The following is a 24,183-nucleotide window of genomic DNA, read 5'->3' on the forward strand; positions in this document are numbered from 1 at the left end:
TCTTTTACAGCCCACTCATGATCTACACAGGAATGGAGTTTTAAATTTAAGCATAGAACTACACAGATGACTTATCTTCCTGAAGGTTTTGAACACTGCAAAAATATGTCCATAGGAAATGACATGTGACATAATGAAGAAAAATATGAGTATATGATGCTTAATACAATAAGTACAGTTAGCCCAAAGCACTCACAAACTTCTCAAACACTTCCAGAATTTATCATTATTTCATATTAGTAGCAGCAACCGCTTCTTTTAAGTGCCACTTGAAACTATCAAAACTAGTTAGCTTCAAAAAAGTTTTTTTAAAAATTAAATTTAGATAAAATGAACTTTATGAATCACTGAAATACCCACTAGATTTCTTTCTTATAAAGGACAAACAAACCAAGCAGCAGTTTTGACAGGGGGTATTCAAGTAATGAATGATACATACTGTACTAAACTTCGAATATGATGGTTAGAAATAATAGACAGACTTCAAAGGTTGCATCGAAAAGAAGAATGGCATAGCTCTTGAGAGTAAAAACATAGGAGCAGAAAGTTAATATAGTGAGCTTTGTGCAGATAGTCTAAAACTGTCAAAGCCTGACCCCTTTAAAATAGAGTTGTCAGAATAATTAACATCAGGGAAAAAAACCAAAGTCATAATGAGGTGACAGTGAAAGAAAATCCTTTCCTCAGTTCTGAAACAGGATACATTATTTTATCGAGTGAAAAGTCTCATAGGGGCGTATTTATAATATGTGTAATATATAAAAACACTCTGAGAAGATTCTTTAAGCTTAACAGGTACACAGTTTGGGAAGACACACAAGGTGAAGGAAAGGTGTCACTTGATTGCTCCAATAACTTTTGGGTTTGGAACTTCATCAGTTGTTCTTCCTTAAGCACAGTGTTTTGTCTTATAGCTATAAGAAACATTTCCAGTGGAATTCCAAATGATCTGGACATTGCCTAAGTTTCTTTTGCCAAAATGTATTGTCCAAAATAAGACAGTTGCACATTATTTTAACTTTATTTTGATTTGACATATTTAAATAAATCCATCCTATTCCCCTAACTCTGGATCTGCCTACAAGTTGCAATGTAGTTGAATTCCTAGAGTTATAGAATTACAGAATACTTTGGGTTGGAAAGGACCTTTAAATGTCATCTCATCCAATGCCCCCTGCACGAGCTGTAACATCTTCAACTCTATCACGTTGTTCAGAGTGCTATCCACCCTGAACTTGAATGTTTTCATGTTTTCAGGGATGCAGCATCACCTCTCTGGGCAACTGTTCCACCATCCTCAAAATAAAAAACTTCTTCCTTGTGTCTAGTGTAAATCTATCCTCTTTAAGTTTAAAACCATAGCCCTTTGTCCTATTGCAATAGGCCTTACTAGAAAGTCTATCCATACCTTTCTTATAAGCCCCTTTCAAGTATTGGATTGAAATCATTTGCATTAGTGAAATGTGATCGGAATGTTCTTCAGAATTTTATTAAGATTTCAATCATTAGCATGTATTTTGTATTGAGCAATTAAAAAAAAAAAAAAAAAAAAAAAAAAAAAAAAAAAAAAAAAAAGCAGCCAGATCATCCAGCCGGGGCAAAACAGATACTGAAAATCTGTTAGTATTAAAAATTTTCCTCTGTATCATAGGCCAGATTTGCAGCTTCACACATTTCTACAATAAAGTTCTGTGCACAAATATTTAGTCTTCCTTACAGAAGGAATACTGAACACTATATAAACTGTTAAATGCATTCATATTTGAACCGTAACATTTTCTTTTTTTTAATATCTCCTTATTTCTGCTAAGGACAAACATGCTGTTTGTATATATTAAATGTTTGCTAGCATATTTTCTTTTGCCTTGAGGCCTTTGCCTAAAGTGGAACCACTAAAAAAGGCTGGAGTAGGGGATTTTTCAGCTGGCAATACTACTGTAATCCAATTTGTAAAAACGTTAAAAGAAGACTCCAGAAATTGATGTATTTTCCCCCTTCAGGCAATTTTTGTGTGTTGCAAAGCTTCTAAGCCACTTGTTATTATTCCATTTACACTGGCTTCATGACACTGGTTTCTGTGGAGGTGCCGTGATACTCTAATATAAAGTGAACCTATAAAAGCTAGAGAAGTGGAAATGTGGGTGATTTTCAGTTATTAGTACTTGGCCTGTGAAAAGAATCCTCTTCACAGACTTTCCACATGTCTAAATTTCTTATAGTACAGGCAAAAAATACAATTAGTTTTCCTTTGATAGGGTTTTGAGGATTTATGAGTTCCAGTTTGTTTCTTTGGTTTTGGGGTTGTGGGGTTTTTTTTGTGGTTCTGTTTGGTTTTTGTCACTTTTTTTTTCCAGCTGAAGAGTTCTGTACATTTTTCATTTCCAAACAACTCACAAGCGGGAGCAACAATATAATTTACAGCACTATGGATGTTCTATTATGGATTTGTAAAACAAAGTTTTAAATTGAATTCATCCTCATTTATTCTGAAGTTGAAACAATGGTTCATTGATGTAATGTTGTTCCCAGCCTGATGTGGATCTCTCTCTAGAGCCTTCTGACATAGGAAATGCAAGCTAGCTTCACAAGTGAAGTTATGTAAAATAACAGATTCCTTTAAACACGCATGTGGAGTAATAGGACACACTTTCCAAAAAGATGACTGATGTGATATCCATATGTAAGAGTAAACAGACAACTCACGTAATGAAGCTTAAAATGACTAGAGCAAATGCTTTCTAAAAACATATCTTAAACTGTTAGACAAGGCCTGGGTGGCAAAATCCCTGAAAGATCTTTGTCTTCCTGGCTCAGTTTCTGGTTGTGTAGTGAAGTAACCTGGAATACATTACTTAAAGGTTTCAGCTGTTTTTTTCTCAAACACAAAAAGTCATTAGCTTTATAGTTAGTGAAATAACTTACTTCTTTTAAAGGTAAAACATTAGTTTTAGTCCTCTGGTAGTTATGGTTTATGGTATCACTGAATTTTGGCACTCTATAGCGTTGCTTTGTTTCTATCCAGTTTTTCAAATATTATTAGCTGATGTTTTCTTTCCATGTCATTTAGCACAGAGACGTATGAAACCATTTCTGTAGCTGCATTTTGTGTACAGTACGTAGAAATAGTAAGAAAATAGAAGGCATTTCTGCATGGCAATAGCACAGTGCTGCAGCCCACTGGTTCATTTATTCAACAGTCACCATCTTAGTGACTGCCAAGACCTTGAGACACAAACTGGCTGTTTTCCTCTCTTGATGCCTGCAACTGTGGAGAAGTGCGGTGATTTCCCATTAGGCAAATGGGTAACAACCCCACTAGGTCCATCCAGCAGCAGTCAGTGCTCTGGGAAGTGCTCTCTCCTCATGTGGTCCCACCAGACTGGAGCCGCTAGAGCTGGTAGTCCTGCCTTTTCCAGCACCTGCACCCCCTGGAAGCCCCTGGGCCACCCCCTACACCTAGGAGCTGCCACCTCTTCAGTTCTCCTCCTGGCCATGTGCTGGTTTGGCGTTGGTCAGGTCATGTCATGTGCTCCTGCTTCCTTGGGAACTCATGGCACTGTGGTCACAGGCTGCTGGGCACCATCAGGTCTTCCCACAGCAGGCATGGACCTTTGCTACCCTGGCTCTTTGGTGGCACCTAGAGAAAAGGACTCCTTTTCCTCAACGCCAAGTACATCCAGAGCATTCAGCTTGTAGCTTATTTCTGCTTATTGAATGAACTTGAGTATTTAGAGAATATATAGGTGGGACTGGATGGAAAAGCGGTGGCACAGCTTCTTTCTTACCCTGTAATAAGGATCACATACTATGACAAAGATTCATAATCCTTAAGAAAGCTCATGATACACCTGTGAAAGCTGGAGTTGTCAGTATGCACTGAAGTTCCTAATCGGTGAGCCTAGATAAAAAGGAACCTTCCTCTCCTAGCAAAATATTATTATTATAATTCCTGAAATTTATTTTTAGTTAAGCTTGAGCAATTTTCTCTCTTTATCTTCCTTTTTTCTGTGACTTAAAGAAAAAAGTTGAGGCTGGAGGCAGTGGGACTAAATATAAATTAAATATATATTTATTTTCTGTGATAGAAAATCAATTATAAATTATGGATCTTGTACTAATCTTATAGTAACTTGTTCTGCTACGTTTGTGTATGAGGTGCTGTCTCTGGTTTTAAATCTTCACTTCCTTTAGGCAACAGAATGGATGTAAATTATTAAGATAAGGCTTCTGTGATTCTACATGTGGCAGGTAAAAGCCTGGTTTTTTGAAATGGATGTGCTGATCTTTTGGCTTTAAGTACCATTTGGTGTCTTACCCTGTGGGTAACTCTTCTTACTGCTGACAGCAAGCGGCTTCATAAAAGGTCATGTTATGGGTTTGTGTCCTGTAAATGTACTGTCATAGCACTGCTGCTGTTTCTGAGGAATAACTGGAGTTACCACCTTCTTGTAAATAACTGCTGTAGCTTCTCTTGTGTCCAGATATTCAGGTAGTTTAAACTAATTCTAATGACTAATTGGGAAGATAACATATCCATTATTTGACTTTTTAGCTCATAAATTGAGGTTCAATGAAGTGCTTTCTGCTTGTATCATAGCAGCTGTAGAGGGTGCAGATGCCTAGGCTCCCAGCGGGGACTGCAGCGGCTCTGTGACGGGAGGCCAGGGCTGCTCCAGCCAGACAGAGCCAGTTCCAGCTGGACACAGCTGATTCCAGCCAGACACAGCCGGTGCCAGCCGGACACAGCTGGTTCCAGCCGGACACAGCTGGTTCCAGCTTGATCCAACCACCCACCTCTGGCACAGCTAAGCCACAGCCAGGGCGGGGGCACCACAGGGAAACACACGTAAGAAAGGAAAGAAAACACCACAAAGAGGGGGAAAACTAGTGAGAGAAACTGATGTGAGACCACCAAAGTGAGAGAAGGAGGCGGAGGAGGTGCCACAGGCACCAGAGCAGGGTTTCCCCTGTGGCCTGTGGAAGACGCCATGGTGGAGCAAGAGGAGGATGTTTCCTGAAGAAACAACAGCCTGTGGAAAGTCCATGCTGGAACAAGGTAAAACTGTGAGGTGATAGAAGCTGCAGAGCAGCTATGAATGAGCCCCAGCCCCTATTCCCTGCACCGGCTAAGGGAAGAGGTGGAGGAATTGGGAAGAAAGGAATGAAGTTGAACCTGGGGAGATAGGGTTTTGATTAATCTATCTTTGTTTCTCAAAGTCCAAACATATTTTTATTAGTAATAAAATAAACTAATTTTCCCCAAGTCATATCTATTTGGGTTATGACAATAATCAGTAATTTATCTACCTGTCTTTATCCTGACCCAGGAACATTTCTGACCTATTCTCCTCCCATCCTGTTGATAAGGGTTAATGAGTGCTGTGGTGTGACATTGGCCAAACTGCAGGCACCCATAGAAGTCATTCGTTTACCCTCTCCTGCTACAGTTGGGCAGAGGAGAGGGAAATAATAAATGAGTTGAGATAACAATTGGGAGAAAAAAACACTCTAAGGTCAAGACAGGTTCAAACTTTAAAGGTATAAAGTTCATTCATTATTAACAGAGTCAGAGGAGGATAATAAGAAGTACAATAAGCCTTTAAAACATTTTTTTTTCCCCCAGCCCCTCCCTCCTTCCCAGTGACAGTGCAGGGAGACAGGGTGTAGGGATTTTGGTCACTTCATCAGTCAAGATCTGCTCATCCAGGGAGAGGAGTCTTATTTGTTATGCCATGCTTTTCTCTTCTCAGTTTGTTTTATCATAGTTCTCACCATGGCTTGCAGAACAATCTTGGCTCAAATGCTTGAAGCAGCGTCTCCCTCTCTTTTTTTTTCCACTGACCTTGGTGCCGCCATGTTGTTTTCCCTCACGGATTTGCCTTTTCCTATAGTTACAAGCCACCCCAGAAGATGAGGGTAACCCAGTTTCTTATTAATAGAAACCTTGGGGGAGGTTAGAGTTAAGCAAAGCTGAATGACTGGTGTTTATATATGTAGGGTTTATTTTAGAACAATTGTGTTGCAAAGGAAAGCAGGTATGTAGGTTGTTATTATCTTTAGTAATCTAGCAATGTAAAAGCATAAAATGAACACTTTAGAAAATGTATACAGAAAAGAAAGAAGGAGAGGATAAAAGTATAAAAATACCACTGCGCATGGATCCAGCAATGAGATTTGATTGTCCATCTTTTGGTCAGAGTCATGGTGGCCATCTTGGTCTGTTGCAGGTGAGGGAAGCCTATGAAGCACAAGCTCAGTGGGTTAACTTAACTTCAGCTTTAGGTGGAAGGCCCAGGTACCAACCCTGGGGATGGCCATTTTATGCTGTTGCAGCACCACCGGTCTGGCCCACTGGTGGAAGCCCCCAGAACTGAGTCTGGGCATGCTTCTGGAGTCCTTGGTTTATGACACCTTCCAAGACATTGCCTCTCATGTCAGCATGGTTGAGGAAGATATGGTCCATCAGAAGGGATGAATACCTTCAGGCCTATGTACGAACATCCCCTGTGAGTGTAAATGTCCAACACCTTCCTCAGGGAAGATAGATGAGGGGCAGTTTTAGAACTGAGACCATTGTGAAACAGGAGGACATTAATGGTAAAGAACACTGCCCTGCCTCTGCAGAGTCTGCTTCTTACCTGTCCTCTCCCTTACCTGGCTCAAAACCCAGGGCACAAATAACTCTCCTTGTCCCCCTTGCATGGGTGAGTGTGCCAACCTTACCTGCAAAGCACCCTGCTGCCTCCACAAATGACAAAAATGTTTTAAGTCATTAACCATTAACATTCCAGTCTCTCACACCTGTAAGTCTGCAAGATCTTTAAGTGCAATGACTTAGGGTAGAAAAGAATGTGTTTGTATTCCTTTAATGCGAATTGCAATGTCAACCTGAAGAATGATCTTCTGGTATTTGAAGGAGGATGCTATAGAAAAAAATTATTTGGCTCCTAAGGATCCATATTGTAGGAGTGACCCTTATTATAAAAGAACCAAAATAGGTTAGTGTAGAAATCATACCAATGTACTAAAGCATCCGCCACCCCAGAATGAGCATCTCTGTATAAGGAAAGAGTTTCAGTTTATGTTTAGAAATTTTAGGAAGTTTAACTGGAAAGTTCTGTTCCTTTCCCATTGTAACTGGCCCAGTGCCAAAAGAGAAGCAACTGTTGGACCTTGTCACTGTTCTTCAAATCCTGTACTTCTCCTTACTGGCAGCAAGCCAAATTGTCCCTCCTAAAATATTAAGTATTTAGGAAGGAGCACAAAGGAGCTAAGGGGCTTTTTGGAGTGTTTCTAGCAGGGTATCTGAGAAAACCCCTGTGCACAGCTTTTCTTTTGTTTTCTGTAACGTTTGTTATTTTTCATTTATTAAACCTTTTACTTTACAAAACACCTCTGAAGAGCAGTCTCACGCAAATTATTTTAAGCCAATCTGCAAGGGCTGGACCCTCAGAGATTGAAGCATTTACAGGTGGTTTATAACACTCTGGCCACATGTTAAATTGTATCATACCAAGAAGTCAGGATGTCCACCCACAGCTCAGATGAGTTCATTTATATGAAGCAAATCCAGACCAAGTGGAGGAAACAGGAATGAGGGAGCAAAATCTTTGTAGTTCTGCACTGATATAACTTTTTTTTGGGTCATTTTATTGTGGGTCTTTTTTTAGCTCTCCCATGTAGTGTGAAACGTTGAGGCTAGCTGCTTCTGACTCAAGCTGATTTTCCTTTCTTCCCCTGCAATGCATGCTAGTTTCCTGTAATTTAGCAAGAAATGTTAGATGTAGGAAATACTGAAGTGCTATCCAAAGAAACCCCAAAGCCCATTCCTTAAAACAAGAACTCTCTGAATCACTTCTCAAAGACAGAGAGACATATAAGTAAGATCAGAAAACACATACCTAAATTAATAATGAACTGTCAGAGTACACTCCAAATGTAGGACAAAAAAGATAACCACTCTAATTTATTAAATAGAACAACAGCCACATTTCCCTAAAAACTGCAGTGTCTAGTGAAGGTGAGAGAACATGCAAACGCATGAACATAAGATGTGGCAAGCCTTATGGTAGTTCTGCAGTTTGAAGACTGAGGGGAAAATCAACCTAGTTATTTCTGGAACTGGAGTAAATGAGCCTGAAAAGAATAGGAATATTAGGTAGACAAGTACACAAAAGTTAAAAAGATTAGAGGGAACATCTAATTACCACATGGGAGACAATGTTGTTTAAAATGAAAGGAAGAAATTGTAGAAAAAATTTTGCTGACTTGTGTTGCCTTGACTGTATGCCTTTATTTGTATTTAAAGCTCTTCTTGCTTTGATCTCTGACTCTTCTATTTGTTTTCCAAAGCTCAAAATTGGCAAGAGATGGGGAACCACCCTACCGGAGTAATTGAAGCATGGAGCTCCTCTTATGGGTTTTTATAAATGAAAATGGTCTTTAATAAACCTAATTTTGGAAAAGAATACCTAGTTCAGTGACACTGCTCTGCTAGTATTTTGTTTACAGCTATTTCTCTTCTGTAGTTCTGGATGCCAATTAATGAACTATAACTTTGGACCATAAATTTCAAGGGCAAGGTGTTTTTGTTTTTCTTCTTTTTTTTTTTTTTTTTTTTTTTTTTTTTTTTTTTTTTTTAAGACATGGATTGTCTTACCCACCTAGATCTTAAAAAAAAAAAAAAAAAAAAAAAAAAAAAGAAAAAAAGAGAGAAGGCTTTTTTGGTGGGCTTTTTGTGTTTGTTCATTTGGGTTTTTTTAATGATCTGTTTCAAAGTGTAACAAGCTCTTTCGGAGTAAAATTTGAACAAAAACTGGTTTTCTGGCAGGGTTATCGTATACACACTCAATCACATATCCCTATTTCACAGTACAGAAATTAACCAATGATTAGCTAAGCTGCCAGTATAGTATTGTTTTTGTGGGACAGTAATGGTGTCTTACATCTCAATTATGAGAAATTAATCATTAAAAAAAAAATCTCACTTGCATCAGCCAGATCTAACAAATTGCATTTAGAGATGTTTCAGTAAAGGATCTAAGCATTTTTCCTCAATCAATTTTACCCTTAAAAAATCCAGATTTTGGGAAATTGTCTTATAATCAATATTACAATGTAATTATAGATTATCAAAAATTCTATTTTGTATGTAAAGGTAAGACTACTAGTAAGAGGGGATATGTAAGGTAATTTATTCTGAAGATCTTACATGGAAGTGTGGTGGTTTTGTCTGTTTTCTAGTCAGTTAATGTTTATCACACTGAACATATGATATCCATGGTTTTGCTGAAGCAACACCTGGAGGATAGACAGGATAGTCTTAGCTATGTCAAACTGTAGGAAGTATCTCAGTGAGTCAAGGCCTGAGTATCTACTTCGAGGTGTCCTAAATTTACCTGTCGTCATCTTAAAATGAGTCCTAACACAAAAAAAATTGTCTTTAGTAGGTACAAAGAGGCCTTTCTTTTATTGCTTTCTGGAGACCACAAAAATGTGTTAACATAGGAGAGTTTTAAATGTCAAGGAAATATTTGAAATTTTGCAGTGAATGTTTAGAGGTGCATCAGGGTAAAGCCCACAATGTGTTTGCAGTTCAGATGTAAAAACATGATGTTTATCCTAATGCTCATCACATCTACTGATGGGCTTTATTATAAAAAGTGTTAGTAATTTGTGCCTTTTTATTGCACAGGTTATCTGGATTTCAGCTTCCATCATCTATTGTGAGCACAGGATCTATCCTCACCCTCTGTTTCACCACAGATTTTGCTGTCAGTGCCCAAGGCTTCAAAGCTATCTATGAAGGTAAGAACTCTTCTTACTGGGTATTCAGTGTACTTAATACATGTTTTTCATGTTGAAATGTGATGTTTCAATTCTGTTTAGGATTTGAGGAATCAGCTGTTATTGCATTACCTGTGGGCTTTATTTTGTAGCATATTTAAAATGCTACTTTATCTCGGCCGTAGTTTTGAATTTTAGATTTAATTTACACTGATGCTGCAATTTCTGATGGAATTCTTTAACAAAAATTGTAAGACTTCCAAAGCTGCATTCAGAGATGGATTAATTTAAATGGTTTTCCTATTATTTCCTAAATGATTTTTTGGAAGCATCTTAAAGCAATGTCTAACTTAGCCATGTAATGATAAAAATGAGAGGAGCTATGGATTCTAACTGGTTTTGAAAATGAATCACTAATCCTCACATTGTGGAAAATTAAAAATATGACAACAACAATAGATATATGTATATATAAAATTAAAAACAAACAAAAAAAGCAGTTGAAACTTACTCTGTGGAAATTGTTAGACTGCAGTGACGACTCAGTTTTTGTCAGAAAAAAGGCCAAGCATTTCTTGTGTCTACCAAGAATTATGCTCATTAAACTGGAATTACACCTTTTGTATAGCTCAAAGTATTAAGTAAATAGTTTTATGAGAACTGTAGTCTTTGTTGGGGAAAGTTAACAGGTCCAGTAATATTGTGTCACTTGATTGTTGGATTATAAGGGTGTTTTGGGTGTAAACCAGGTTTGCTTTCAAACTGGGTGAGTGGTGTTGCTTTGGTAGTTTTTATTTTTTTATTAATGGAAAATGCAGGGCTTCTAATATTTAAAGTTGCAGAAGGCTTATTTTCAGATTACTTCTCAGACTCCAAGTGATTTTTTTCTGCAGTTTTATAGATCTAAACCTTGACTGATAGTGTTTATTCTGAAAAATTTGCCTACAATCAGTTAAGTGCCTGAAATGTTTTTATTGATGCAGTTGATGTAGAACTGAATCTAGAAAGTAGTATGGTTTGATGGTAGCTATTTACTAGAAAGAAAATTTGGAAGTCAGTAAATCCATTACATTGGTCACCACTTCAGAGAAAGTGACAATACCTTAGAGACCACAGGTACCTTCAAATGCTTGATGAGCTTTGATCATGTTTCTCTAGGACTTTTGAAACTTTGCCTCCCTTTCTTGACAGTGACAAAGTCTACTCCATATTGATACTTTCTTTCATATCACATTAATGTTTTGAAATGATAGTGTGTTTTAAAGTCTCTTCTTGAATTCAATATGCATATTGAGTGGGTTACATGGGTGTGAAAGACAGGGGCATAGGAGGGGTCGTGAGTAGCTCAAACTTTTTTGTTTTGAGTTTTTTTCTCTTTGAGTGGGTAGCTCACAGTATATCTCTCCTTGGTAGCTATTCCCCCTTCCTTTGTCCCTCAAAACCTTACGACCTGGTAAGTCAGCTAATCAGTCTCTTTTTTTTAAATAATATGGGGGCTGTGAGAAACAACTAAGTTTCATTGCCATAGTCTTTAGAAGCTTTACTAGATAAATTGAAAGGGAAAATCAGAAATCATGAACACACCAAGATCTGTTTTTGTTACCTCAATAGGAAGCTGCTTTCTATGCACCTGTTTTATTCTCTTCTATGAGATACAGGCAATAGCATATTTCATCCTTTTATGCAATCTGAGCAGTTTGTTTTTCATATTGAAAAGCACAGTGAAAAAGGCTAAAGGACATATCTTGACTGTCAACTTAGGAACACATGCATGGAGCCACAGGCTGTAATATAATGACACTTCCTGCTGGCCTACTTTCTTCTAAAAACCCCAGCAGGAAGAGCTGTAATTAACAGTGACAGACAGAACCACTTTCTGGTTAAACAACACTGCCCCCTCTCAGATTTTGGGCTGTAAACCTGGTATTATCAATGAACTTTAAATTGACTTCAAATTGTGACATCCAGTTTTGGAAAAAGTGGTGAATGTCACTCAAGTGACAGCATTTCAGTACAGAGACAGGCAGTGGGTACTGATGGTTCTAGAAGGAATTGTAGCAGTTAGGGGTTAGGTGTTTTCTTGTGAAGGCTTGGAGTGATTTCTCATGCAATGGCCAGCTGATTTGCCCCATTGTTTAAGAACTTCCATAACTGCTCCCTAGACTACCTGTTTTTAATAGTGACAATTTCTGGCTTCTGTGTCATATGTGATTATAAGACAGGTGTTCAGTTCCTCTAGGATGGGGAAATTTGGTCTGTCAAATAGATATTTGACAGACCAAATATTGCCAGTCAGTAGAAGTCTGCCAGCTACCCATCCCCAGCTAGTTTGCCTTCCTAAACTATATGCCTATCCCTGCTTTTGGCCAGCTCTTTCATTCTTCTCTTGAGGAACTGAATTACTGTTCTGTTAGAAGCAAGGGGAGCATTGAAGTGCTACTGAATGCTGCTGCCAGCTGAGAGTTTGGGATATTACGGGTTCAGGATGCAGAGTTTGAAAAACTCAGAAGGGCACTAAACCAGGGAACAAGGCAAGTTAAGCACTTCTGTGGTGATTGAATGGCCTCTGAAGTTTTACCCATACTTGGTACCCCTAGCAGAGAGAGAACATTACATCCCCATCCTTGGGCTAAGATTCTGACCTGTGCCTTTTACTTAGTGTATTCTTCATTTATGACCTCAGTTCCTATGCAGCAATGACATAACTGGATCCTTTGTGTTTTTAAAATGGAGAATTAAGAATGAAGCTAGTGAGACCACGTTATGGCGCTGTAAACCCTTGAAGATTTGGTAGCATTTGTGTGACTTAGCCTGCTGTCACCCATATACCATGTGGATATTAACATTAACTACATCAGATTTTTGTGGCAGTAGACCAGAGAGTTTAACAAGACACTGATGTAGTTGGGCAGTTACTGAATTTTGAGGCTGAAATGTAGGTTTCTTTACTGGATCATTCCTTTACCAGATTTATATGTGTGTTTCTGAGATTCTCTAATATTTTTAAGTAATAATACTCTAACTTTTCTCAGTGATAACATCAGCTCTCTAAGTTCTGGTATTGGTGGAAACTTGAACTGGTCTTATTTTCGAGAAATAAAATTATCTGTGGAATTTTCAAACACATGATTATATCAGTGAAAAGAACTATGAACTTCAGAAGTAAGTTCAATTTATAGCATCAGTCAGCTTAAAACATGAAATGATTTAATGACCATTACAATCATGGTTTCATGTATAAACATAATCTTTTAGCACTGGATTAGGAGAATTGAGGGATAACTCCTCTTTCTGTAATATGTGGTTGCTTTTTATATTTGTAGTGGTTTACATCATAAGAAATATATTTAGGCTTTGCGGGGAATGCAGAAGGAGGAAACAAAGTCCTAGGATTTTGCTTAATTCCCTGGTAAAATCAGTTTAATGCTTACTTTCCTAGACTGAAGTAAACAAACCATTTTTTTAAAAGGTGCTTTGAGGGCTACATACAGAATTAAAAAATCAGCATTGCTGTATCATTTTAGTAGTTTTCTTCAGAAAGTCAGAAGTATTCCTCCCCTACAGAAAACTTGCCCATGTTTGACAATAGAGACAATTGCTCTTTAAATTACAGCAGAATCTGAACCGCTGTGCATACTTATAATTTGATGGTCTTTCTTCTATCATTAAGTACCATGGCCTGCCATTCAGGGAATCCAGCTGTCAAGCGGAAAAAATTAGTTAAAGTACAAAAGTCATTTCACAGTGTGTTCCTAGTCATCAACATAAAATGAAACATCATGGGGTTTAGCTTATATTTGGATACACTGGTGTCTGCTACTAAGCATTAAGATGCCCTCTAAAGTTAATAATCCTTGGTTCATTTGCAGAGGTTTCTTTTGGTTTGTTGGGGTTGTTTTTGTTTTTGTTTGTTTTGTGTTTTTTTGTTGTTTGTTTTTGTTGATGTTTTTTATTTGTGTGTGTGTGGGTGTATGTGGTTGTTTTTGTTATTTCTAACCATATTTTGTAGTGTAGAATTCGTGGACAGTGTTTAAAAAACAAGCCAGATGTACAGGGCTTGGTGTTTCTTCATACCTTTTCTTGACCGCTGTTCTACAGCAGCAGCTATTCCCTGCCAGAGGTAGAGCTCAGGAAGAATGGCTTTCTATTCTGTTTGCCCGCAGGCCATGTTTCCTTTCTTCTTTTGTTCTTTGATTTCTCAAAGCTTTCTGCTCACACCCAGCATTAACATTTATACTGGCAGTCACCTCATCTTTCCTTATGCACCTTCCCAAAGCTTCTTTTAAAATCCCTTTTGACATCAACAGCAGAAAGCAGCGATGCACTTCCATGGTGTATAACCTTTGAAGAAATTTTCTGGTTTTTTCATCCCTTGCAGATCTTGTTCTTCCTCAGTATCTGTTAGGTGGTGGGAGACTGTTTTGTTTTGGTTGGTTTTTGCTTTGTGTTTATTTTTTTTTGTTTGGTTTGATTTTTGTTGTTGTTGTTTTGTTTGGTTGTTTGTTTTATGGTTCAATGCTTTTGATAATATAAAATAAACAAAAAAAATGGAAAAATTTCCCCAACCAACTTAGTTTGATTCTGTGAGTTTGTCAAGGTAATTTTCCTGACACTGGGATTTTTTTCCAGTCAACATGGATCCCAGTGAATGTAATGGACTTCTGGACTTAAGCTAATGTTTTTTGGGTTTTGCTTGTTTCCCTCCCTCAAGTACCCTAAGTACCCTTTCTGCACTCAATTTTAAGAGTTAAAGTTTGCTTGTCATTTGGTCAGTGCTTGAACTGCTTCCTACTTGTCCATGAGTCTGGTTAATGGCTGTGTAGTTCTACCAACAAACTGTGATACCATGATGAGAGCAGTTACTCTCTGGGAGTGAATGAATAATCTAATCAATAATCTGAGGCAAATATTTCAAGTTCACAGTAGGAAGTTAAATTGGCAAGAAAATACCAACTTCATGCAACTTGTATGCATAATGATTCTCTGCTATTCAGTGTGAGATAAGTACTCTCCTGAATCTTCAACCATTGCCAGTTAATCTGTGTGGTTCAGTCATGGGTGCTCTTTTATCAATTAGACAATATTTAATTTTCATAGAATCATAGAAGATTTGAAGAAACTGTAAAAATCATCTATCTCAAAACCTCACCAGCACCATGGGCAGGGAACTCTTCCATTAGCAGATTCAATCATTGGAACAATTTTGATTGTTCCAGTGATGTGAAACTGTGAATGACTTGTGAACTTCAGTGGATCAGTATATCCAGCTCAAAAAAGCTCCAAAAGATTCTAATGAGTATCTAACAATGAAACCAAGCGTTAGGCAGTTTGTTCTATATTCTCTTGTGTGGGTTTTGGGGAGGATTCAATTTGTCACTCCCAAACCTGTGAGTATTTTCTGTTTTGCTGTGGATTTTGGAGAAAGAAGCTGTGTAAATTCTATGAGTTTAATCTTTCTAAATCTTAAAGGCACAAAATGTTGGTTTTTTTTTTGGCTTTTCTTTGATAAGAAAACCCAACATTAATGCTGTAGTAAAAGCTGCTGCTGTTGTAAATGTAATATTGTCAGTTTCTCTGTTAATGTAATTGGCCATAAGTCCTTTTAATAAGCTGATAAATTTTTAGTGAAATACTTCTTCTATTTTGGTATTCTGTTCTTTTCAAACTAAGAGGTTTGTTGAACCTTTTATCAATGTGTGTTTGTGTATGCACAGGATGGAGAAAACCAAAAACTTTAAATAGTGAAATCAGAGACTGAAAAAGGACTTTTTTTTCAAGGCTGAAATTTGTAGTTGTACCTCTCTCGAGTGGAAGTCTTTGTTTTCTGAGAATAAATTTGGCTATAGATTTCCTTTGTCAACTGCAGTCCTTACAAAGGAATTTTTTTTTTCTTTCTTTAGCAACAAGTTTTTAAAATAACATCTTTTTGTAATGATATTATATGAATGCTTGTTAATGACAACATACAGGAAAGTAATCATAATGCAGTTAAAGACCCCCTGGTATTTCATGTATTACACCATGCTGTAATTAGTAGCAGCAAAATCTCAGGGCAGAAGAGGTCTAGCAGGGTTCCTCTGTAAGAACTATGCTAGCTAATCAAGAATATCAATGATTTAAATATATTAAAAAAAATTAACAGTATCAGGTGAAGAAATTTTTTTAACTCTACGTACATTCAGAAAACTTTTGAAAAATTAAATTATATATTTGTGAAGAGAGATAGGTAAAATAGTCTGCTTGTGTTCTGAAGTGTATCCATGAGATAAAGAAGTGAAATTCCTTTCACTTAAATGTTGTATTTCAGCAATATTCAAAGGACCAAGAGTCAGAAATCTGGACTACTATTTCCTTAAAATGTCCAAGGGCAGAAACTCCCAAAAAGAAGTTCTAGGAAATTCTTTCCTAGAAAAAAAAAAAAAAAGACACTTTATTGAAAATTGTAATGGAATACACCCTACCTGAATTGTCTAAAAAATTAAATGTTATAGATCTCATTATCAAACCCTGAATTTTGTGCCTAAAGGAAGAATAACTTTTACATTATGTTATGACCATTATGTTAGTCAATTGTGTGGCAGCTGTGCATTTGAGTTTTCACACAATCTTTCCAGCTCAATCTTTGAGCTGGAAAGTCTCAAGCTTCAACAAGGCTCTATCTTTCCAGCTCGATCCTTAATGAAGGAAAGACATCCTTCCTGCAGCTCGTAGATCTTTCAAAAGGAATTACATGTTTTAAAATAAATTCTTGAAACTGTCTTTTCGGCCACCTCTATTTCTGGAAGGAATAATTTTGTGCCTTCTGGTAACTTACTGATCCATGTACAAGCTGCTGCGGTCTTTGTCCTTGGTACATGAATCAGCAACAAACACACTGTTGGTGGCTCATAAGTTGTAATGACTTGTACCCTCCCTCCACAAAATTCTTACTTCCGCTACTATTTGAGATCACAAACCCAAAAGGAAAATGTTTTGGTAAAAGTGGGCTTACTAAGGAGAAAGGATCAGGAGTTGGTCCTCTGCAACTATGTGGTGCCAGTCCTAAACCAGAACAGCATGTTCTAGCATGGAGAACAGAATTGGAAAGTTGGTGCTGTAACAGGATTGTTTCCCTTTCTGTATAGCCTAAATAACTTACTACAGTGGTTTCATGCTGCTGCTGCATCCTGAGAGATCATCATCCCAACTGTGCTGATATTAATATCCCATTTCATGTTCTTTCTTGTCTGTCTTCACTGATGTGTGATCGCATGACTAATATTAACTTGTGAAAAACAAGAGGCTTTTGAAATGTCACAATTACCTAAGTGCAGTGATTGTCTCATCTAAATAAGTATTAAGGTTATTGTTGTGATTTAGCCCCAGGGGGCAGTTGAGCACCACACAGACAGTTTATTAGTTAAAGCAAAAGCTGCATGTGCAAGCAAAGCAAAGTAAGGATTTCATTTGCTGCTTCCTATCAGCAGGCAGGTGTTCGGACATCTCCACAAAAGCAGAGCTCCATCACATCTGTGGTTACTGGGGAAGAAAAATGCCATCACTCCAAACATCCCTGAGCAATGGTACCCCTAGCCAGACTTCACCCCTTCCCATTTGATTGCTGACCATGACACCATATGGTATAAAATAATCCCTTTAGTCAGCTGTCCCAGCTGCGCTCCTTTCCAACACCTCATGCACTTCCAGACTAGTCATTGACAGGACAGAAAAGGTCTTGACACTCTGTAAGCTCTGCTCAGCAATTTCTGAAACATCCCTGTGTTATCAAAACTGTTTTCATTACAATTTCAAAACCCCATTTTAACTACTGTGAAGAAATTTAATTCTTGAATAAAATTTAATAGCTGGAACAAGGACAAATGTGAAGCATGATCTAAAAATACTGTAGGTCAGTGTAGTAGGTAGCTTAAAAAATCCCAAAAATACAAATAAAATAAAACAACAAATAAACAACAAAACAACAACAAACCCAAAACAAAAAAGGCAAATCCAGCTCCTACTGAATAGAAAGAGACTAACTTTGCCTCTCCTGTTAAAAGTACTATAGTCTTTCTTTCTAGACTTTAATTTCTACAGTTAAAATATGTTTTTTTGAGGCTGAAATAGTTTGATAAACAAACAGGACCAAAACTTTCAGAATTCTAAAATTGTGTTGCATTCTTTTTTAGTTTAAATTCATCTATATAAGGAATTTTAAGAATTCATCTCTTCTCCAAGTGCTTCTCTAAAACAAGCCATGCAATGTGACTCAACAGAGTTGGGATTTTTATTTGTTCCAATTTCCAGCCAAATGGGATTTGGTGGAAAAACTTTTTATTCATAGCCTTGCATATTTTCTGGAGATAGAATTTTAGCTAAGCAGCCTGTGTCCTTCTCTACTCCCTCTGTATTTATTAAAAGGCAAATGATGCCAAATATCAACATGCCAGTAGTTAAAAAAGAAACCTGTGTTGTAGTCAAAACAGCCACTGCACTCAAAGTGCTTCAATAAGAACTTCAGAGGGCTTCAAATATCAGCACCATGTTATCTAGAAGTCTTTCATACCTTTTCTATGTAGCAATCCTATGGGCTGCTCCACACAGCTCTGGCTCTTTCTCTCCTTCTCTCTCTCCCTTCTGCAGTTCCAGCTCACTGCTTCCTGTCCCTAGCATAGTCACCCAACCCAGTCCATCCCTCATCCAGTGGCTTATCTTATCCATCCCTTACACAACCACCTATCCCTTCCTCCTCACAAGACAACCAGCAGACTCCATCTACCTCTCTACCACCTAACTCACTCTTTTATCACACCCTTATCTGTGAGGGCAAGGCTGTTCCCACTCTTTGGTAATTTACACAGCTGCAATATATCAGAGGCAGGATTGCCTTTAGCTCTATCTTCTCAAAAACATGTTTTCTGTTCAAACTTCATTTTTGCCTGAACTTTCATCTCTGGACTTAGTCTTTTTCTCTTTATCAGTGTGGAAATCAAAATATTGCCAGATTCTTGTGCATGTTGCCAAGCTACTCACAGGAGATTTTTGATGCATTTATCCCAAGGCTTCTATTTGGTTGAAAAGTTAATTCCTAATTTCTTTTCCTGTTACTGGATATACTCAGTAGTGTTACCTTCAGATGGTCCCAGATTAAATACAACTCTCACTTACTTATATTTTAATGAATCTGACTATGACTTGCTTCATTTGTGACCTTATTTGTAAAGCAAGTTATTTTTTCCTTTGTCTGGCACGAAGTAGGGGAAGTTGTAATGGGATTTTCAACTCTCAGATAATAAAAATGCTTTTCCAGCCATACCAGTTCTGGTCTGTTGTAGTCTTTATGTTGCTTATATATTTTTTTTGTTGTTGTTGTTATCTATTTGCCTTAACTTAAAGTACCATCACTTTGTATTATGTAAACTATATTCCTGCCTTTATTAAAAAGTCTCTGCAGCTTAGTAAGAGCTATTTTTGATAACTACTTTCTATTTATTATGAATCTGCCTGCAATGGCAAAGATGACTTAGGGATTTTATATCTTTTCTTGCAAAAATAAAAGAAAATGGAAAAATCTCTATCTCATCTGGAATCATTGTTTCTAGATTTTTATTCTTTTAAACTGGTAGAGGGTATAGTGTGATGCAGGGCTGAATCAGTGTTTCTGTAATAAACCCCTCTGTGTTATTGGAATAGAAAATGGGAAGTTAGATTTGCTATGTTAGTCTAGCCAGCAGCTGTTATCCTGATTAATTAAAGGCTGTATAATTTGCTATGTTAGATGGATAGTTAACATATAAATACAGTCACATACCTTGCTTTTCATCTTCTCTTGTATAACTAAACCATTAATAATTGTACTTTGAATTACTTTGTTTTTCATATCCTTCCCATATATTGAAGGTTTCATTTGCATAACTTTCAAGTTTTTATTTTGCAGTCAGGATAATAAGGCAGATAGATGGAAGTTTGCAGCAAGATACACTCATCAGAACAGGCATGTCTAAATTTTTACTAAGGTGCTGATCTTGCTTAGTAATGAAGAAAGCAGCTGGCATGTCAGTAACTTGTTAATTGTGAAGAAAGGAACCAGGTTGCTTGTAGTACACATAACGCAGACACTGCATTTTAACTGAAACTTTTGAGATTTCTTCAAATCTATCACAAGATCCTCGCCTCCCTGTTTCTGTACTATCTGTTGGACTACTTTGTGTATTGAATATGTAAATACCATTTATTGACCCAAGTAATCTCATAAACTTCATTAGGTATATGTGTTGCTACAAATGAGTCTGCAAAACCATTTAGAGTACTTGTTAACTCTTTAACACTTTGAAATCTTTTTTATCTTGTATATACTGGAAGACTTCCTAAAACATTTATAGAATTATTTATGCATGGAATACTTTTGAGAAATCTTGCCTTAAGGTTCTTTGAAGCTGGCTTATAGGATTGACTTGAAAAGGGCTATGGGAAGCATGGAAGGTCACACAATCTCCTTGACTATTAGATCTGTGTCTTTCTAAAGCTTGCTTAACAACACAAGGTACATCTGTATTGTGTCAGTGGATTGTAAACCTGAAGCCTCAAGGAGGTTAAAGCAGGAGTTTTGGATACCCAAAAATCTTATTTATGGGGAAAGAGTCAGCATTCTTTTTGTCTTTATGTATGTAAACCCAAAATTATGAAAGTAATCACTCTTGGGTATCTACTCATTATTAGTCCAGATGATGTTTTTACAGAAAAGGAAAAAAAGAGCAAGAGGGCAGTAATAGTTGCACAAACCATTATTGGTTTCTGTTCTTTTTCCTAATATTATGCTCATCCTTCCGCTGCTCATCTGGGTCCACTAGTTGATGATTTCTTACTCCTCAGTTTAGGATGCATTTGAGGTTATTCTTACTTAAAATTATTTTATATGTTTTCTCTTTCTTACATGGTCTGCAGTTCTACATGTCATCCGTACTTAATATGGTGTCCCATGCATGTCAACTATTACTCCTTTGGTTTTTTGTTATTCCTAAACTCAGTTTTGTCTGGGTCTGCATTTCTGTAGTTGATTATGAGTGAGTTGTTCATAACTGTGGGCTCTCTAGTGCTACGTCTTTGTGTCATCTGTTATTGTTCCTGTACATGTATTTCCCTGGACTGCATCCTTTATCTCTGTTTCTCAAAGACTCAAAGCAGGCTTGTATTTCTCTGAACCATGTCATTGTGCCAGTTTTAAAGTACTTTGTTCTGCATAGACTGTTTGTTACAGCTATTCATTTAAAACTCTAGTTGTACCATCAGAAAGAAAAAAGGGAGGAATAAAAAGAGAAAACCAAATTAGCCTTAGATAGCCAGTCAATTAGAGAAATTGCTATCACAGCTAAATGAAGTAAAGCAAAGCTGCAGGCAAGTTTGAGAATTTCATGCAGGGTGAGCCTGACTGTAGCAAGAATAGGTCCTGAGGCCTTGTAAGCCCTTTACAAAGCTTATGGTCTGTTACTGAGGATGGCAGTACTGGATTACAGGGCTCCAGAGTCATAAAACATGGCATGCATAAAACAGTTAGTTCTCCTGATACAGCTTTAGTTTTCAAAATTGCCTGTTTTAATCAAAGTTTTCATTAGAAGTCTCCAGAGAACAGCTGACTGTAAAATCTTGCCTGGTCTGGGTACTACATGAGTACCTTGCCTGACCTAGCTAGGGTGATCCTTGCCTGACTAGCTTCTTTAATTTGTGATAGCTGGATACAGAGCTATTCATAAAAGATTATATTCATTAAACATTTCAAAAGCCAATTAACATTAGAAGCCTGTGTTAACATTAGAGAAATAATCTCAAAGCAGACATGTCTGCCTTCTTTGCCTTCTTTGATCTTACAATGCAATTTGAAGGACAACTTTAGCTGAGTATAAGCTGAGCATTTTAATAATAGAATAGTTTGGATTCGAAGGAACTTTAAAGATCATCTAGTTCCACCACCCCCCCCCCCCCCCCGCAATGAGAAGGGACATCTTTTTACTAGATCAGATTGCTCAAAATCCTGTCAAACCTGACCTTGAATGCCTCTAACAATGGGACATCCACAACATCCCTGAGCAGCCTGTTCTAGTGTTTCACCGTAATCTTGTAAAATATATTCTTATGTCCAATCTAAATCCAGTAAATGCTTAAAAACCTTGTCACTCTTCCTAACATTTCAGACCTTGTTAAAGAGTTTCTCTCCATCTTTCTTCTAACTTTAGGTATTGAAAGGCCCCAGTGAGATCTCCCTGGAACCCTCTCTATGGTGAACAACTCAAAATCTCTTAGTCTTTCTTTACAGGAAAGGTGTTTTGTGGCCTGCCCCTGGGCCTGCTGTAAGAGATCTGTGATATTCTTGTGCTGGGGACTCCAGACCCAGATGCTGCATTCTGGCTGGGGTCTTCAGAGAGCAGAGTAGAAGGGTATTATCCCTTGTCTCACCCTGCTGGGTCACATTGCTTTTGGTGTAGCTCAGGATATGGTTGGCATTCTGGCCTGTAAGTACACATTGTCTGCTCGCATCCAGGCAATGTGTTCTTACAGGCATCCAGGCATCTTGTTCACCACTATTCCTGGAACCTTCTTCTCAGGGCTATTCTAAATCCACTCATTCCTTAGCATGTGCTGATATCAGCCAGTGCCCTGACCCAGTTGCAGGACCTTGTACTTGGCCTGATTGAATTTCATGAAGTTTCCATGGGCCTATTAGTCAAGCCTGACAACATCCTCCTGGATGACACCCCTTCTGTCAAGCGTATCTACTACAACACCCAGCTGCACACTTGCTGAGGCTGTGCTCAAAAACAGTGTGTCCTTAATAAAAGTATTGAGGAGTATCAGTCTTGATATGACCCACGAGGGGCAACTCTTCTTCGACATTGAACTGTTGACCACCATCTTTGGATCCAGCTATCTACCCAAATTCTTCTCCATTGACTGGTCCATCCATGAAACCCACATCTTTCCAATTTAGAAGTGAGGAAGTTTGGGAGGACTATATCAAACATCTTGCAGAGATTGAAGTATTGCATTGAGGTTCAGGGACTTGAAAGATGAGGGAAGAGCACTTTCCAATGAAAACAGAGAGAAAATCAAGTAGCTCAGCCTCCTCCATGTCTTGAGGATGAATTTTGCCATGCAAAGGATTAAACACTGGAATGGACTGCCCAGGGAGATGGTGGACTCACTCTGGAGGTGTTCAGGAAATGCCTGGGTATGGTATTTAGTGCCATGGTAGATCAGTTAAGGGTTGGATTCCATGATCTTAGAGGGCCTTTCCAACTTAAACAATTGTGTGATTCTGTGATCTATTGGAGGAGTACAGTTTGTCTTCCTTTTCTGACTAACATACCTGCAGAAGCTGTTCAGATTGTTCACATCCCTTGCCAAAATCAGCTCCAGATGTGCCTTCCTTTACTTTCTTGATCCCATCCTTCCCTTTCCGGGTTCCATGCCTATATTCTCAGGATTTGTGTCTGCTTCTTAATTTAAGATTTAGACCATGTACCCTGCTTTACAGAAATTCAGCATTTGAACTGAAAGGACCTTTAGTAGAAATATATGCTTAATCTAAATCCCTCTTACTTCAAGCATAGTTTGAGAATGCTATCTTAGATAATTTTTCATTCTTCTATATGTTCAAGTTCTTTGAAAATCTTTCATTTTAGAGGCTGGAGAGAAGTCATGAAACTTTCTAGAACAAGGTGGGTCAGGCTTCCTCTCCCATTTCTGTTTTGAGATGAAAAGCTGGTTTTGGAAGCAGAAATTTGTGAGAAAACTGGTATCTCTGCTGCAAAATGTGTGAAATTTTGCTTACTTCTTAAAAGATGCAGTCAATCTAATATACACTGTATATGCAGCTTACTGGTAGCAGCAGAGGAAAACTTACACAATCATCCTCTTTGAATTTCTTGGGTGACTGTGGGCACCTTGTAGGTGAAGAAGTCTCCTAAACTGACTGGCAATTAGATTTGTGACTGCTTGGGTTTTTTACCTTCCAATACAGTGCAGCTGTAACAAAGAAGCTATGAGGTGTTTCGGTTTTGGGTTTTTGGGGAGGTTTTTTGTTGTTTTGGTTCAGTTTGGTTTGCTAGGTTTTTTGGGTTTTTTGACTAATAGCTTCCTTGGGTTTTAAAATCTTATTCTTCATATTTGTATTTAAAAATGTCAGTTGTAATAAGGTACTGAGAAGATGAATTTTGGGGAAAAAATGAGTTAAGCAGTGAGTGATTAGACAGCTGTAGGATACTGCAGTTATCTTCAATGCTGTCAAGTCAGCTCCTGTGTAAAGCAAATAGCAACAGTGATTCACTAAAACAAAGTGGAACATATTTCAGTGATGCTTGTTTGATTGATCTTCACCTGGGCAAAGAAAAAGCTTTTCCAGCATTGTGTGGTTGTGGTGTGTGT

General features: G+C 37.7%; 1 protein-coding gene across 1 annotated transcript in view; it reads left to right on the top strand.

Moving 5' to 3' along the window:
* Positions 1–24,183, top strand: part of CSMD1 (CUB and Sushi multiple domains 1) — a 1,082,532-nt gene that overhangs the window by 330,350 nt on the left and 727,999 nt on the right. The window contains exon 3 of the mRNA XM_066179810.1: positions 9,695–9,807. Coding sequence (XP_066035907.1) covers positions 9,695–9,807 — 113 coding nt within the window. The remainder of the gene's footprint in view (positions 1–9,694; positions 9,808–24,183) is intronic.

Source organism: Chamaea fasciata, unplaced genomic scaffold (genome assembly GCF_029207755.1).
Source record: "Chamaea fasciata isolate MVZ Bird 193981 ecotype frontalis unplaced genomic scaffold, bChaFas1.0.hap1 SCAF_3, whole genome shotgun sequence".
In the NCBI taxonomy this organism is placed as follows: domain Eukaryota; kingdom Metazoa; phylum Chordata; class Aves; order Passeriformes; family Sylviidae; genus Chamaea; species Chamaea fasciata.